This window comes from Lutjanus erythropterus, chromosome 4 (genome assembly GCF_056507025.1).
Source record: "Lutjanus erythropterus isolate fLutEry1 chromosome 4, fLutEry1.hap2, whole genome shotgun sequence".
NCBI classification, from domain to species: domain Eukaryota; kingdom Metazoa; phylum Chordata; class Actinopteri; order Lutjaniformes; family Lutjanidae; genus Lutjanus; species Lutjanus erythropterus.
In genome coordinates, this window is record NC_139320.1 from 22,948,270 (window position 1) to 22,967,414 (window position 19,145).

General features: G+C 39.3%; 1 protein-coding gene across 1 annotated transcript in view; it reads left to right on the forward strand.

Annotated features, from left to right (window-relative positions):
* nbeab (neurobeachin b) overlaps positions 1-19,145 on the forward strand; it is a 364,245-nt gene that overhangs the window by 327,310 nt on the left and 17,790 nt on the right. The window contains exons 47-49 of the mRNA XM_084717359.1: positions 4,916-5,083; positions 14,441-14,530; positions 16,781-16,973. Of these exons, the coding sequence (XP_084573485.1) occupies positions 4,916-5,083; positions 14,441-14,530; positions 16,781-16,973 (451 nt within the window). The remainder of the gene's footprint in view (positions 1-4,915; positions 5,084-14,440; positions 14,531-16,780; positions 16,974-19,145) is intronic.

The following is a 19,145-nucleotide window of genomic DNA, read 5'->3' on the forward strand; positions in this document are numbered from 1 at the left end:
GCGTGTGTGTGAACGTCTGTGTGTGTACGTTTCTTACAGACAGCCTATCAACATGTGGTCCACAACTCCCAGCAGGCTTCGGGAGTAGCGCGGAGACAGAAATGGAGATCCAACCCGTCTCTTGCCGTCAGATAAACTCTGTTCTCCCTTTAATCTGGAATCACTTACTGTAGAAACACAACAGCTCTCCTCCCGCTGAACCTAATGAAAGACAACACAAGAAATTCATATAAAAACTACATGATGGATGGCCACTGAATGTACTTACAGTAGAGCAGATGCCTTTCAAACACATCCATATATTTTTTTGAACAGACCTTGACATCAAAACTTAAGACAGAGAGCTTACGTTGTGGCAGGCAGTTTATTTAGGTAGTTTATTTTTTAGCATCATTGGGCAAAAAGTCTGTAATAACCTTTAAGTATAACTTAATTGATTTATTATTTCATCAAGCCTATTTAGACAGGCTTTCTCATGGAGACACACTGGTCTGAGAGAAAAACAGACTTTTACCCTCCTCTTGACCCTGTTTTCAGGCTTTTGGAAATCTAGCCCATAATGGGAGACTTTGGCCAATCACAGGTTGGTAAGTTAGTCCAGTGTTGAGTCTGATTCCAAAAACGTCATTATTTCATAACCTAATCAACCTTAAAGACCTGTGTTTGGCTAAAGTCACACATCACAAGTTTTTAAAGCTGAAAAAGCTGTGAGATGGTGCTTTAGAAATTGGGCAAATGCTAATTGTTTGGAAAAGAGTATCTTCAAAAAACAGTAATCCTGTACCTCAACATCAGTGTACTGGACACGTCACATCAACATGATGATATTTCCAGCCTGGTCCCTCCATCCCTTCACACAAAAGGGAGTTGGAATATGAATACAGTGTGTTTTGTGTTCATTTATGTTTGGAATAATAATATGATAAGATTCATAAAGGCTTTTATGAAAAAAACACATGAAATATAATCTTTCACATGGAAAAGGGTCAAAGGTCAAAGTGATTTCATGTGTAAAAAAAAACCAAAAACATAAGCCGTGCGACAAAATTATATTTTAATTAACTCTAAGATGCCGGCAAATAAGATAAAGAATATAAACAGGAATAATAGGATAAAAACAAGAATTAATGGATAAAAAGATGAGAATAAAACAATGAAAACTAGAAGAATAAACGAGGTGAATAAACGAGGTAAATAAACAAGATACATATTATGATGTAGTATCCTCTGTCTGCTGTATCTGTATAATATATTCAGGCATTTTTATGGCAACATACTTAAACTTTACGTGTGAGTCCAAACCTAAAAGGGACAAAAAAAACAAAAAAACAAAAAAAACCCCAAAAATAAATATTTTTCCTTTAGCCTACAGTACATCTGTCAGTCTAAATTGTTTGGTGTGAGTTTTGGAGATACTGGTCGTAGAAATGTCTGCCTTCTCTGAAATATAATGGTACTAGATGGCACCCAGCTTCTTGTGCTCAAAGTGCCAAAAAAAAAAAAAATTGAAAAACACAGCAATGTCACTTTCCAGAAATCTGAGCAGCTTCATGTAGAACTGTTGTTTTTTTTTTTTTACCAAACTACACCCGCCAACCATATTACCGTGCAGAAAGAAGCATGCATCTACTCACAGATGAGAGGCTTGTGACAACACAGGATGTAAACGTTGATGAAGTTTTCCTCGGCTGAGCTGTGACGTTAGCCCCACTGAGCTAGCTACCACAGTGAAACACCTGGTGGGTGTAGTTTGATAGAAAGAAAATAGTTCCTACATTGAACTGCTCACAACAAGGTCTGTGAATTATCATGAGTAACTGGGTCATGATTTCTGGAAAGAGACATTGCTGTTGAGTTTTTCAAATGTATTTTTGGCGCTTTGAGCAACACAAGCCAAGTGACATCTAGCTCTATTATATTTGAGAAAATGCAGACGTACAGACTCTATGGCCAATATTCCCAAAACTCTGCAACTCAGACCAAAACAATCTAGATGGATAAATAGCACTACAGGTACGAGGAAAATATGTATTTTGGGGTTGAACTGTCACTTTAACATGTAAAAAAGATACTTTAGTTTTACTACTAAAACATGAAAACACAACATAACTTTCAGTTTTACATGTGAATGCAAACCTACCTACAATATACCGGTACATGAAATTCTATTTCCAATGTACAGTCTCAGTTTAGAGTGATGAAAGTCCTCTATGATATTCCTCCACCTGCTGATTTAGACCTGGCGATCATTCCCTCCTTAAAACAATAAGAACTTCAATAATGCAGCTTGGAAGCCGCAAAGTTTTCTACATGTTCTGTATCCTGAGGTTAGAAGGCCACAGTGTTTTTGGAGCAGAGGTAGAAAAGAGGCTGTGGGAACACACTTGACCTTTTCAGTCGGAGTGACAGAGCTGGGCTGGTCTTATGGAGGTGACCTTTCCCCGTGCTCTGCTCACGCTGCCTGGTCGAGCTCTATCAGCCTTGTATACTGGCAGAGTGGAGGAAGAAGAGGAGGAGGAGGAGGAGGAGGAGGGGAGAGAAGGGAGAGGCTGGGAGTTGTTACGGGCATGTCTGCATCTCCAAAACAAGGAGAGAGGATGACAAAAGGATTACAGTGGATATTTTCTCACTGTTGAAGGATCCATGTGTGATGTTGCCTTGCATTGTTACATCTGCAGACCAGTGTATTCACATGCCCAGAAAATCATAGTCCTCTGCCTCCATTTTTGTGTCTTTCTTTTGTTCTGCTCCCTAGCTAGCCCACACTCTTGCTTCCTCTATTATTTCATTTCTGTCAGTGAATCTCTCTCCCTGCCTCCCCCTCTGTCTCACTCTTCCTCTTTTTTTTTCATTCCCTCCTTCTCCTTCTCCCTCCCTCCCTCCCTCTTCCTCCCACTTCCCATCTTTGCATGTGCCACTTTCAATTGTCGTGATATGCCCTGTGGCAAACTCTGCCTCTGTGTGCTCGAGCAGGCTTTGTTGGTAATGGCTGTTATTCCTGACGCGAGGGGAGGAGTGTAAATTCCTCCAGCAAAGCCTTACGCCAGCCAGCATGCATGGGAATTATATTGTACGGTATTTTGGAACAATACATCAAACCCCGACTGCATGGCTTCCATAGGTATATTTATAATAATTATCTGCCCTAAATCTTATCCCAAATCTCTCACTAACGCTCCCGCAAGAACTCAAGTCTCCTTTTTCACTCTCACAAGTGATTTATCAAACGTTGCTCCTGCAGACGGCTTTACAGTAAATTGGATCCCTGTTAGTATTGAACTGATTTCTTTGTCTCCGTGCAACGAGAGTCGGTCTGTTTTAAGTGGACAGAGAAATGTGATATGAGAGGCTTCTCCTGAGTTACCTGATTACATTAAAAGAAAGGGCTGCAGTCTCTCTCTCTGTCTGTCTGTTATCCTTATTCGCAGTAAAACAGGTTAAATACAATGCTATGATTAGATGAATAAAAGAAAATTGCTTGCTAACTATTTTGATAATTATTTAATCATCTCAGTTATTTTTCAAGCAAAAAATGGCAACATTTGCTGGTTCCCACTTCCTAAATGTGAGAATTTGCTGCTTTTCTTTATCCTTTGTTTTATTATTTTAAACTGTTGGTTGGACAAAAATAAGCAATTTGAAGACGTCACTTTAGGCTCATGGAAATTGTGATGAGTGTTTTTCACAATTCTTTTGACATTTTTAAAGACTAGATGGTTAACCCTGAAAATAATCAGCAGATTAATCAATAATCAAATTATGCATCACAACCCCATTAAACTGTAATATGCAACATTTCTGCATGAAATATTTAAAATAGCTCAAGCTATGTTATATGTTTTGTTTAAATAGCTGGTATAACTTCTGGGAAAACACAATAAGTCAGAGTGAAGAAGAAAGTTGGCAAACGTGACTAAACATAATGTGATTAGCACTTATTACCTTGTGCAGTTGTTTTTTTTTCCAGGAAGTCATGACCCACTATACTCTGACACTGATTGACTAGTGCCTTTTGTCAAAGGAGAAATTAGAGCTTCTCTGCTGAACCATCATGAGTAGGCTAATTATGTTTCTAGGGTAGCCAGCAAACAATGTGGCATTTTTTTAACTTTTAAGCTAGCTAGCAAACAGTATAACTGTTTTTACTTTTTAGCTAGCTATCAAATAATATAATATTTTTTAATAATTTTTTAGCTAGCTAGCAAACAGTGTAATGTTTTGTTAACTTTTTAGTTAGCTAGCAAACAATATACAGTAACTGTTTCTTTTTTAAAACCTGTTAGTTAGCTAGCAAACAATGCAACATTTTGTTAACCTTTTAGCTAGCTTGCAATCAGTTTAATGTTTTAGTACTCGTTGCTTTTGTTGGTTTGGGTCATTTGGGTTGGGTCGGTTATGAGTAGGTTTCAGCAGGAGTGTGATTGGTTAGGGTTAAGGTAAAATTGTCAGGGTAAGTCATTCAGAGGCAAAGAAGGGCAGGACATTCCTATGACATCCTGGGAAAAAATATCTCTTACCTTGTCTATGAACATGATTTCTCTCTGAGTCATGACAGATTTCCATCAGCTATGGTTGTTGTTTAACAATGAAGAAAACAACTCCACTGACTCAATGCTACTTCAGATGTCATCAGACTACGTCTTTTGTTATTGTTTTTATGTGAGAGAGACCCCAAGTGGCAGAATTTGCATGCTGTGCATTCAAATACTTATCTTCCTTTAACTAAATTCAGGTTATTTTTTCCCTTGAGGTACTCTTAATCAGTTTTGTGAGGTTTGGTGTGAGGTAATGCTCTGGCAGATCATTTGTAGGCTGTATTTTGTTGTGTTCAGTGTTTGTGTTGTGTATTTTGGCCCATGTGCTGTGTGTTGTTGGTGTGCCTCTCACCTCTACTTGCCCTGTACTCCTCTGACAGGCCCTGGAAAGCGAGTTTGTGTCATGTCAGCTGCATCAGTGGATTGACCTTATTTTCGGCTACAAGCAGCGAGGCCCAGAGGCGGTGCGCGCCCTCAACGTCTTTCACTACCTGACTTACGAGGGCTCCGCCAAGCTGGACAGTATCACTGACCCTTCGCTCAGAGAGGTAAGGCACATGCACGCATTGCCATGGAGACAAGCCCCCCCACTCCTCTCTTATTCACCATGGGCACAACTTCCTGTCTCTATTTGTCCTGGCATGTGCTGGAGCTCCAGGAGCATTCATATCATGCATCTGTCAATCAATTACTGTGTCATGCAAATGTAAACCGTGAGAGAAATCAGGCAGAGCTGCTGACTCATTCAGTTTGCTTTGAGATTAACGTCATTTTGTGATGACCTGAGTTATTAATTTCCTTTCTCTCAGATAAACAGTCATCTTTTAATATCTGTCCACATTATTCATTGATCCATCTTAACATCATTGTCTGTGCTCTTTTCTTCCCAGTAGAACTTGGCAATATGGCATATAAATAATATCTCAATATTTTTACGCTATGTTGCGATATATATCAATATTCACGTTTTCTCTAAAATAACCAGAGGTGGCAAAAATTCATACATTCTTTACTCAAATACAGAAGCAGATACTTGTGTAAAAACAGACTCTGGTAAAAGTATAAGCACCAATTCAACTTCTTTACTCAAGTAAAATGAAAAAGTACAGGCTCTGAAGTATACTCAAGGTATAAAAGTAAGAAGTTGCCCTCTGAAGCATATTTCTACCAGCTGTTTTATGCAAAGCTAAGTGAACCCCACCTTTTCTCCATGGTTGAATCTCCCTCTGTCTGTTTCTCTTTTATGTTGTTTGTGATGTGTAATATATACTGATGGATACGACAAAGAATCATCTTTTCTATGCATTATTGTCCCATCCATTAAGGTTGGAATCTCGATTAGGGCTGCAACTAATAATTATCTTCATTATCAATTAATCTGTCTATTATTTTCTCGATTGATCGATTAGTTGTCAGGTCCATAAACTGTCAGAATATAGTGAAAAATGTCGATCACTGCCTCCCAACGCCCAAGGGGATGTCCTCAAATGGCTAGTTTTGTCCACAGCACAAAGATATTCAGTTTACAGTCAGAGAGAAGTAAAGAAATCAGAAAACATTCATATCTGAGGAGGTGAAATAGTGGAATTTGGACATTTTTTCTCAAAAAATTACTCAGAATGATTAATCGGTTATCAGAGTTGTTGGTGTTTAATTTAGTAGTCAGTTAATAATGGATTAATTGATTAATTGTTGCAGCTCTAGTCTTGATTTTTGGGAAGGCGGTGTGCAATGATGCAAAATAAAAAAAATAAAAGATAAGTAAAATAAACAAGCCTGTTTTTAAAATGTAAAGAGTAGAAAATAGAGATATTTGTGTTAGATTGTAGGGAGTAAAAGTAAAAAGCTGTCAGAAAGAGAAATACTCAATTACAGATGGCTGAAAAATCTCCAGTGCAGTAACAAAATATTTGCACTTAGTTACTTCCCACCTCTGAAAATAACAACCGTAAATAAACCGTAAACTGCCCACCCTGACTTGCTGGTGCTGAATATACTGTGTGTTCTTTCCCGTAATCAGATCAATGAATCTGACTGAGCTCTTTGATCAATCAGCAGAGGTCAATCAGTCAATAGATGAGGGAGTGAATCGTCTTGTTCTTAACTAATTAATTGAATATCTATTAGCTCGCCCGCACTACTTGTGAATAGCTTAATTGCGTAGAGGGGAAAGGGGAGCAGAGACTGCAGCAGCTGGCATGCATTGTGGTAGTTTCCAGTGTGAGCTTGTCTCTCCCTGTGATATCCACCATCTGCTGTCTGCAAAACAAGTCATTTATATACTGTCACTTCCAGGGGCGCCTTTATTTATCAAGTGACCACTATGCAAATCACCTGCAGAAGATTTGGCCGATCTAATTACCAAACCATATTGTGAAAGGTTCGGTTTTCATCATTTTCAGAAAGGTTTAGGCGATGGCTTTTTTTTTTTTTTTTTTTTAATTTTGCATCAGGCTGAGGGGTTTTTAGCTGTCTTACACCCTACTGTTACCCTGAGAGATGACAGTACTGTTAGTTAGCTGCACATTAGGGAAGCCTGCTACTCACACTCCCTAATTGTGCCCAGTTGATGCAGTCGCTATTGTGACATGTGAAATGTATTTGTGCTGGAGAGAGAAATTGGCTCGGCTAATTGCAACTGATGTAATGTAGATATGATGAGCACTAATTAAGACGAGCCTTCATACCTTCAGTCATGTTTCCCATTCCAGATGGATTCTTTCTCTCCCTCGAACATTAAGTATAATCTTGGATATCAATATAGTAAAACCTAGCAGTATCCTGAAAATGCATGATAATCTCTCTATTTATTTATTAACAATGATGTTCAAATGTAATTGATTTCTTAGCATATACATTTGATTTGCTGACAGCTCCAAAACATATACTATACAGCAGCTCTCTGCAGCCCTGAAAAGCACAGAAAGTAGGGTCTGACCAATACTGGACATTTGGGGTCGATGCCAGTATTAGGGAGAAAAAAACTATTTTGATATATCAGCTGATATTCTTTATACAGATTACAACAGTCAGAATAAACACTGCACTTACACTGATCCCTCAAAAGTGGGGTTGCTTTGTATTTTTTAATCCTAAAAGTGATATAGTCACATCTCAAGTTCACTAATGTTAACTGGCTAGCGATCGATTAGCTAGGTAGTTAGCAAACATGAGCTATCAGATATAGCAGATGTAACTAGCTAGGAAGGAATTAGCCAGGTTGTTATCTAGCGTTGTGCTACAGAGCAGAACAATAGCTAACAATCTAGCTAACAATTGCTGTAGGGTAGAGTAGCTTGTTAGCTAGCATTTTGCTAACATAAGCTAACTTAAGATATGACTATATAACCATATTCAAAATATGGTTTTCTTTTCGACACAGACAGGCCTAACACAGCATATAAGTGCAGGAAAGGAGAAAGTTCACCAAGGTTTCAAAGGGGGCGGGACTTAATAAGGGTCTATACTTGGCAACATAATAGCATATATAGTCAAAATGAAATATACATGTTTACAGTTTGATTTCAAAAACATTTATTTATACAATAAACATCTAACTGTTTGTACTCAAATATTTTCTGAGAAATCTACCAAGAAGTCAAAATATGCAACTTTAAAATGGAAAATGCGTAGGAATCCAGTCTGTTTCAACATTTTGATAATTTTGTGGGTGATATCCTGCAGTATTTATCGTGCCATCATTCCCATGATTGTTTACCACTCCTCCTGTCTCACACAGTCTCTGAGCTGCCTGTCTGAGTCAGTGAGGTGGAGCATGGAAAAGTGCCCAACGAATGTCTTGCTAAGACCTGCTGAAATGTGGCGATTGACTCCGGGGTATTGATTCATTCTGAGCCTGACAGGTGAAACTGCAGATCTGGCATTAGTCACAACAATTAAGGCATTTGAAATGTCAAGAAATTAGAGGTCATGAGAGATAATTTCCGTCCGCGTGTCAGATGGAAATGATGACACCTTCTGACATGCCGGCGGGCCTCTGGTTGAGGGCACGGTGACAGCTCTACTGGGCACATTGCCGGAACAGCGGTCCTTCTCCGCGATGCTCCTCCTGACAGCCTTCTCTTATGGAAAAACATGACAGCAGCCCCTTGATTCAGACCCTGCTGTGTCACTCAGAAGTAAACAGACAAATTATTCATCAGTGGGACTCTATTCCTCTTCAGCTGCCACTGCCCCTCCCGCCCCGTCTGAATCGACAAAGACACCAAAGTGTGCTGTGGCCAACCAGGGAAGGGTTTTGAAACAGCCGACACACTTTTTCACCTTGATATTCTCATAGTGAGGGGGACACAAGTGTTTAAATGCTTGACCTTAATGTTCAGAACATCCCTTCATATGTATCATGCAGCATACAGGATCCAGTGTACACTGTCACTGATGAACAGCTGCCTCAGAGGCAATCAGCTACTGGTGGACACATTTCTGCTACCACATACAGTGGTGCACATGTCAACTCACAAGATACCATTCAAGAAACACCCTCAGGGTAATTCTTTGTTTGTACTTGAGGATTAAAATAAGTACAGATCAGCTCACCTTAAACATATTTCCATCGGCTTGTAAAGAATGAGCAGCAGTGCTTTCACATGATAAAACAACAGAGGCTGGGCTGTACCAACAATGATTAATTTTTAAACTCACTTAACTCGTGGTTTAACTTTAAATTATGTTGCACCAAACTTTTAAACTATCTTAGAATAAGGACCGATTAAATGTAAACCTCTGTTTGTTTTTTTATTTTAAGATAGAATAAATTTAATTCAGTTGCCCCAAAGCTTTAACTTAAACCTGCTCTTAAGGTGGTTGTTTAACTTTTAAAATGACTGCATTTTGGATTGAGACAAATCAAATTCCTCTAAGAAAGTTAAGGGACAAACTCAACTCAACTCTGATGTGTCTTTTCTTTCACTCCATTTGATAATTTGTTTAAACTAGCTAGCAAACAATGTAATGTTTTGTTAACGTTTGAGATGTATAGCAAACAATATAACAGGTTTTGTTGTTTTTTTCTTTTTAGCTAGCTAGCAAACAATGTAATATTTTATTAACCTTGAATAATAGCTACCAAACAATAAACCTTTAAATTTGTTTAACTAGCTAGAAAACAATATAACATTTTATTAACTTTAAGATAGCTAGGCAAACTATGTAACATTTTTTTAATATAGAGAACAAATAATATAAGTTGAAAGTAAACTGTTTTACTTCCTCTTTTATATTTACTCAGCAGCACTCAAATTTATTTTTTATCTATTTGAGTAAACAAGCATCTCCATATTGATTCAACTAAATTACATTTCAGTTTGCATCTATAAACTTGGTTAGTTTTAGTTCTGCAACAGAGCTCTGCTTATTTTTAAACATGGATTTGCTCATTTTAAATCTAGTTTTGCTAAACTCTGATTACAACTAAGATTAAGTTATATTACTCTTTGTTGGTGCAACTTGGTCCAATAGTTTATTTAATGTGTATTTGCATGTGTGTGTGTGTGTGTGTGGTCTCTTTGTGGTTTTGATCTGTTTTATAATCTGATTATACTCTTTTAAAGCCAGAAGTACTTAATGAAAGCAATTTGCTTCTGTAATCTGTTGGGCTTGTCAAAAGGTGAAAGGCGTAGCAGCTTCATATTTGTAGTTGCCACCGTTGATCTCAGGTGTCGTGACTCAGCATGATCCCACGCTGCTTAGCGGGTCACTGCGAGGCCGTGTTTGCATTCTGTCTGACAGAGCTGTTGTGTTGCTGCATTGCATGAGTGCACTGCAGGATGCTGTTGGGGGGATCATCCTCCACGGGGTCTCTCTGTCACCAGTTTGGGGACCAGTCAGCAGACAGAGAGAGATCGAGCTGCAGCCACTCACCTCTGATGCCTTTAGCTCACGCCAAAATCAGATGCGAACAAAGTCAGACAGACAGACACGCAGACACAGCGTGTTATGATGGATGTTAGGTGCTCACCCATGCAAGGCAGTTGTTGCTGGGAGGGGAGATCATCCAGATGGCTTTGGCAATAAGTGTCACTTATCAGCCAAAAAGCAGAGCCTGAAGTGACTTAAACTAATGAACTGCCTGTTAAGTGCTCTCCATCTCAGACTGAGATAGAGATAAGTTTCTGACATACCTCACACAGGATTAGTGTTGGAGCACCTGAGAGATATTGACATGTTTTGATCATCTAGTGGAGGAACATGTTCTTGAGTTAACCTTCAACAAGTCAGACAGCCCCTTCCCCCAACACATGCTCAAAAACACAAACACATACAGACAAACCCTCCCCCATTGCACTCTGGGAATAATCGTTGGGCATCAAGGTTGTTGAAGACTACCAAAATGTGACATGCAGCAGCCCAGTATCCCTGCACTTTAAGAAATAAAGGTGTTAACTGGAACCATAAAGGGCTCTTTGAGGTGTCCCCATAGGAGAACCCTTTTTGGTTCCTGATGGAACCTTTTGTAAAGGCTACACTTAGAATCATTTTAGGGAGTTCTACCTAGAACCTAACTTAAAGGGGTATATCCACAACCACCTGTTAAAGGGTCCATCCAGAACCCCCTACGAGAGGTTCTAAAGGAGTACCCTTTTAAGGTACAATAACTCCACCTAGAACCCCGTTTGTGGGTTCTATGCAGAACCATCAGGAATCCATCTAAACCACAAACCCTTCTATATTCAGATGGTTTTATCTAGAACCCACCCAGGGGATTCAGACAAGAACCTTTTTATACTCCAAGGGTTTTATCTAGAACGCACCAGTGGATTCTGCTGAGAACCCTTTTATAATCTAAGGGTCTTATCTTAAGCCTACCAAGGAGGTTCTATCAAGAGCCTTTTTATATTTCAGGATTTTTATTGAGAACCTCTTTATATTCTATTGGTTTTATCTGGAAAATACTCAGGGGGTTCTACTGAGAACTTATATATGTATATATATATATGTATGTATATATATATATATATATATATATATATATATATATATATATATATATATATATATATATATATATATATACATATATATATATATATATATATATATATATATATATATGTTCCAAGGGTTTTAACTGGAAACAACAAACCTTTTTATATTCCAAGGGTTTTATCTTGAACACACATCATCATACCCAGGAGGTTCTACATAAATCCCTGGATATTCCAATAATTATATTTAGAACCCAGTCACAAGGTTCTACCGCAAACTTTTTTATATTCCAAGGGTCTCATTTAGAACCTCCTTGGGGGGTTCTACTCAGAATCTTCTTATAATCCAAGGGTTTTATCTAGAAATGGGGGTTCTATCAAAAACACTTTTATATTTTGATACAAAGAACCCTTGAGAGAAGAGTTTTCCAGTGTTTCAACAGACTCTTTCTTCCACAAAGAGTTCTTTGGATGTAAAGGGTTCTTAATGGAATCCTTAGTCTTAGAAAGAACCCTTGACAAACCATTTCTTCAAAAGGGGTTCTTTAGAAGCAAATAGTTCTGGGTAGAACATCAGCCCTTCAGGGAGAACCCTTTTGGAACCCCTATTTCTGTGGTAATAGAATCATAACAAGAAATATGGTGATGTTTTCCACATGGCCCTCTCAGCCTTTCTGATGTTTGTATCAAATTTCTTTATTCGAGCAGACATCGTGACCCTCACCCCAAACCTAACCTTAAATAGCCATAATGTCAGCTGCTTATTACTTGACGGACTGCGCTGTAAAGAAACACTGACTAACACTTAATGGTTGCCAAATGTGCTCCGCCAACTCACACGAAACTTTCACTGCTGTGCGACAGCGCTCAACCGTGTGGACAGCGCCTTTTTTGGTGCTGTGGAAGATAGGAAGTGACCGGGGGGTGTTGGGTGGGGAGGTGCTGGCGGGGGACTGTTTGGCTTGCAGGTGGCCTGTCCTGATTCAGTATCACCTCCAAACTTCCCGAGCCACATCTCCCTCTGTGGCATGTGCTAGCCAATAGGTCCTTTTGATAGTGAGTGGTGTGTACAGGCGGAGGAAAATGAGGGCCAGTCACCCAGGCAGTCAGGAGGGCGGGCAGGAGGCTGAGCGATGTATGTTCCATTGTGCACAGTGGCATTGACGGACGTCTACAAGCTCCCCTCTGATGGTGGAAGTGGCTCCAGTCACATCAATCACTCCCACCGTCGAGTGCCCCACTTTCAGTCAAGCTCAGCAGCTCTTACTGTTTTTTTTCCTCACTCACTACAGGCAAAGCACATCTTTTGTCTATTTAAATGGAAGTTGTTTTCTAATAATAGTGTTGTGTTGTTTTTTTTTTCCTTCTACGCAGGGTGCTGTTTTTAGTTTTTTTCTTACACTCCTAGAAATAAAGATTCTAACTAGAACCGTTAAGGGTTCTTTGTGTTGTTCCCATGGGAGAACTCTTTTTGGTTCCAGGAAGCACCTTTTACAAAGGCTCCACTTTGAACCCCTTGAGAGAGTTCTACCTAGAACCTAAATTAAAGGGTTTTATCTAGAACTATATGTGTGAGGTTCTACAGAGAACCCTTCTATTGTGTAATGGTTCCACCCAGAACCCTTTCTGGGGGATCCATTCAGAACTGTTCCACCTTCTAAGGGTGATATCCTTTGTATATTCCAATTATTTTATTTATAACACACTTAGGGGGTTTTATTGGGAACCTTTTCAGAATTCAAGGGTTTTATCTTAAACCCACCAAGAGGGTTCTACCAAGAATATTTTGAGATTTCAAGATTTTTATCTACAACAAACCAATGAGGTTCTGTTGAGAACCTCTTTCTATTCCAATGGTTTTATCTGGAAAACACACATGGGGTTTCTACCTGGAACTTTTTAATATATTGCAAGGGTTTTACCTAGAACATACTCAAAGGGTTCTACCCGGAACGTTTTGTATAATCCAAGGGTTTTGTCTAGAACCCATCAAGGGAGTTCTACCAAGCACATTTATATATTTTAAGATTTACATCTAGGACCCACCAATGGGGTTATGTTGAGAACCTCTTTCTATTCCAATGGTTTATCTGGAACATACTCATGGAATTTTACTGGGAACACACTAATGGAGTTCTAACAGAAACCTTTTTATATTCCAAGTGTTTTATCTAGAACACACTCAGGGGTTTCTACTGACAACCTTTTTATAACACAAGTTCTCTTTTAATAAGCCAAGAGTTCTTCAAGGATTTCAACAATCCTTGAAGAACTCTTTCTTCCAAAAGGGTTCTTGGGATGAAATGAGTTCTTAATGGAACCCTTAGCCTCCCAAAGAACCCTTGACACACCCTTTCTTCAAAAAAGGGTTCTTCAAAACCAGATGGTTCTGGGGAGAACCTCAGCCCTTCAGGAAGAACCCTTTCAGAACCTTTATTTCTCAGAGTGTAGTCAGAAGAAGCATCATAGCCCATAAATCATCCTTCATCAAGGTACCCTCTGCCAAATGGCTGCAGTGTGCTCGTGTGATTTTGTGCCTCTGTTTCATACGTATGTGTGTGCACGGACATGCTTTTCCCCTTTGTTTCAAGCACAATAACATCTAAAAGCGGGCCGGCCTGCTGCAGTCCTAGCTGGATGTCACTCCAGGTTAACGTTTATGCAGCGGGGGCCCCTGCGCCTGGAAATGGGAATGGTTAACTGAAGCATGTTAATAGGAAAAGGCTTGTCTCTTCCATACTAACACTTGGATGACTCTGCAGGCCGAGGGGGGAAGGGGGAGCACCCAGGCGGATTGGGAGTGCTCCCCTTTCCCTTTACCTCCCCCCTTCCTCAGAGGCACGGCTGAGTTAGGATTTGCTTGCATTGTCAAGTAACGCATTGACCCATCACTTTGATGCATATTGATTGTGACAGCCGCTCTCTCCCTCTCTCCTTCTCCCCTCTCTGTCTCCCCCGCAGGCCACAGAGGCGCAGATCCAGAGCTTTGGACAGACGCCATCTCAGTTGCTTATTGAGCCACATCCTCCACGCAGCTCCGCCATGCACCTGGTGAGAGCAGCGAGCATGCTGGGAAAATTCCCTGCACCTCTGGTGGTGGTGGAGGTGGTGTGTGTGTGAGAGAGCGTTTGTGGACCTGTGTGAGCCTCGATGATGTGTTTGCCAGGGTTGGGTCAGATTACTTTGAAATGTAGTCAGTTACTGAATACAAATTACATCACAATGTCTGTAATTGGTAACATGATCCATTATATTACAACAAATAATCTAATCTAATTTGGATTACTGTTTTAATACATCAGAATCAAACATTGAAAGTATTGCACCTCATACCAGGGGTCAGCAATAAGGATGTCCCACTTGTAAGTAAAATGCCATGTCGGGCGAGTAAATCTAGCAACAAGAATTAAACTATTTTGATTTATTTATTGATTTATTAATTGTTGAAGTAAATTTTCATGCAAATTTGTAGAAAAGCCACTTTTCTCTGTTTCTTATCATATTAAACTGAGTATCTTTGGGTTTCAGACTGAGAAAATAAGAAACTTAAAGATTTTAATTCGGACTTTGAAAAAGAAGGAAGGACATTTTTCACTATTTTGTGACATTTTATACATTGCCACATCAGATTAAACATGATAATTAACTTTCATCTTTGTTGTTATTTGTTAATTGCTAATACATAAAACAATTTGTTCTGGGGCAAGAAAACAAGGACTTTGGACAAGTAGATGTGACTGTCAGCGTTAGCTCACAGACAGTGAACAGTTAACAGTTAACAGCCTGTTATCCTGAAAACAAAAGTGCACTAGTCTGAAAATACACACTCTGGAGTTACCATTCAGTGACTCCCTGCTTTGCTGCCTGCCAGACTCCATTAACATTTTGCTCAATTTAAATATTATAGAAATATTACAGACACTCTCACATTCTGTGAACAATCAGCATTAATTTGAAATCTAATTCATGTGAAATGAACAAACAAAAATGGCTGTTTCGGCACCACAGCTGTAGCGTTGTTGTCAGAGAAGGAAGTATTTCGATTTAATGTGTTTCCTTAATCTCTGATGACATATCATGGTCATTTTATCATTTGTTACAGTAAATTTATCACAGATTTCTCCTTTAATAGAGCACTGTTTATCATAAAAAAGTTACATAATTTTAAAACTGCCATATTTTAAAGATGTAATCAAATATGTAATTAAATAATCATTGATGTATCTGTAATCTACACATTTTTGAAATGTAATCTGGGTTGATTATACTTGCTTATGTTTGTAATCTGATTATATGTAATCTGTTACTACCCAACCTGATGTTTGTGCGCTTGTGTTTGTAAGGAGACACAAAATTGACATTGATGCTGCCTGGTTTTTCATGTTTATATATTTCCTTCGAGCCACTATTTTGAAACAAAGGATAAATACAGCAGAAAGCTTACCTCATGTAGGTCACAGACCTGCAATAAAACAACACATTTTCAGTACTAGTTTTCTGCTCTGTTTTATAGCTGTTACTGCCTTCTAGCAGTGTGCTGTAAAGGGAAGAGTGCTCCCTACTGGCCTAGCAGCTCCCCTCTTCCTGCTGTAAGCTGCTCTTCCCTGTCTAATCCATGTAATAGCCAGCCAAGCCCTCATTATCCCCACATGGCTCTCTGTTCCTCTCTGCCGACAAGAAACTTTGTACGGCAGATCCCTTTGAGACCCTTTAGTTCAATTTTCTACTTTTGCAACAGATGTGAATGTTTTCATCCACTTCTGTCAAAAGTCTGTGAAATTAGGGATGAGATGAGAGCTGAAACTGGTTCAAAACTCACAGAATATTGTCAGGATCACTCTCCCCTCCACCACTTTGACTCCTGCTACACATGTAGTTGAACTCAGGGTTAGAAAAGTTGAGCTGAACTCATGCAATCTCTTTTAATGCTTCTTCTTTGTGGACCAGACTGAATCTTTCTGATACTCGTATCATTTATGCACCATCCCATGTGTACAGCCTGCTTCATCCCAGTTTTCATGTCTTACCCTCGTCTGACCAGTCCCCTTGTCTGACCGCAGTGTCCAGAGGGTGCAGTGCATGACGCTCTCCTCTGTGTCTGAACCTAGTTTTTCCTCCAACCTCCACACTAATTACCTCTTTCCATTCTTTTTCCCATCTTTTCATCCCTCTTCTTTCCATCTTCTCCGTCCCCCTGCCTTCCTGCTCCTTCCCCTTCCCTTTCCTTGTACTCCTCTCCCTCCATCACATCCCTCCATCCTTCCCCACACTTCTCTGTCTTTTCTCTCTTCTACTCAATAGTGTTTCCTTCCACAGAGTCCTCTCATGTTCAAGGACCAGATGCAGCAGGACGTCATCATGGTGCTAAAGTTTCCATCCAATTCGCCGGTAACTCACGTGGCCGCCAACACCCTGCCCCATCTTACCATACCTGCTGTGGTCACCGTCACCTGCAGCCGCCTGTTTGCCGTCAACCGATGGCACAACACCGTGGGTGAGTGGAGCTCAATGCACATATGTCCTCCTAAGAAAGCAAGTAACAAAAACTAGGAAGCTAATTCGATTCTATCTTACTCCTATAAAGATGCAGACAATTTTCAAAGCTAATTCATTCAGCTGTCCTTGATGTAAATCTAAAGTAGGAACATTTATGCATCTGGTTTAGTGATGTCATCAGCTGAAAAGTTTGTTATTGAAGTCGTCTGTTCATCAAATCAGTCGTTGAAATACAATTCAATTTAAACGCTTGTTTCTGTTTATTGAATGAAAAAAAAATGCAGACTATTAATGACTATAACATATTTTGTGAAAAAATGTTAATTTCTTACTTGGAAAATTTCTTGTGCTGATTAATGATGAATTCACTCATTTTCTGGCCTGGAATATTTATGGATGTAGGTACGCTTTTTTAAATTACTATTATTAATTATAGACATATTAAGTTATAGTTACAATTCTGTCACTGTTTCTGCTTTTGTTTTTGGTGCAGTCTAAAAAAACATACTTTTTGGGTTTGCTTTTTTTGGTGCCACTTAACAGTGAGACTACTATTATAAATGGTTTCTAAATGGGTTATTAATTAGATTGTAAACAACTTTATAAATTATTAATAACAATTATAAACAAGTTATAGCACAGTTTTCATCCATCAATGTGGGCTCATTACTTCAAGATCCAGTTACTGCTTACTACACTGTGAAAAGCTGAAAAAAATCAGTTTTAAGCCCAGTTCAGACTCTTAAGGTTTGAAAAAAGTTTTACCAACTTATAAAGTTTTATTGAGATAAGTGTTCTTCCTTTGATTAACTTTAATCTTTAAATTTGAGAGTTTGTATTTAAAAAATTGTTAAGTAAACTCATTAAGTGACAATGAATGATGGCTAATAATGAAATATTTGCAATTGCAGCCATTTAATTTTCAAACACCTAAATAATGACAAATCCAGTTCAGAGCTCCACTGTGAACAATTTTTGAAATACAATTTTTGGGGGGTTTCTAAAACTCAAAGATTCAAGTTCATCCAAAGAAGAGACATAGATTATCTCAAATTGCTATTTGCAATGATTGCTCAACATTGATCATGTGAGGAGGAGCCAAATCACATTCCTTCACCACTATGAATTTAAGAGCTGTCATCCCGATCATTACAACGAATTTCAACGAATTTTGAAGAACAAAGAGAAAAAAAACTGTCAGTACTGGTTAATCTTTCCAGGTGAATGTGTTCATTTTGAAAAGCGTATTTTATGTGTCTGCATCTGCCAGTCCGCCATCACAACAAGAGTTGGCAGAACAATTTGTTCATTCCACCACAGCAGAGAGTTGATGTTCTCTGGAAAAAAAAATCTGTTCACATATCGCTATCAGCATCAGTAAGTGGCCAAAATGAGTCAGAAATATTGCCATATTGGTGAGAATTCAGTATAGTGCATCTGTACATAAAAGTAGTGAAGTTCAGTACCCAGCCCCGGCCACATGTGATACCTACCACAGCAGTGACCTGTAAAATCACTTCATCACCGTCACACACAGGCCTGCCCTCCGCTCATAATAGAGTTGTAGCCAGCTGGCTATGTGAGAGGCTAGCACCTCCTAGGTAAGCTGACCATGAGTGTTTCCACATGTTCCTTTTCAGACATGTGTGAACAACATTACCCACAGAGCCCCTCCCTGAGAACCGGCCTCACCTCAGGGTCAGAGGGCCAAAGCAATGGTTACTAGAAAATTAGGCCGCAACTGCACCACATTCTCCTCACACATCCCCATCTGTCACCGTAGAAACACACCGAGCTCAGGACCAAAGAGTCCGCACTGTGTGGCTGCTTGGGCTGCTCCCACACTAATGAACACAGCTGCAGCGGCCTTGCCATCCTGTCGGAAAGGAGGGAAATGTGGTTTGGCTTTTCGGAATAATGATGATAATAAGGGCCTCCATATTTTCTGGCATGTTGCTGTTTCAAAACTGGCTCCAGATACAGATTGCACAGATAAAATGTCTCCATTCAGTTTGACACTCTGGAAAAAAAAACCCAGTAAGACAGATGGAAATCTTTCTGATGGACCTCGAACACTTCCGTCTCCTGGAAGAGACTCTGAATTAACTTTGGCTCTGAAAAGGGAACAGGTGTGTGTGTGTCCATGTAAGAATGCACATGTGCAGAAGTT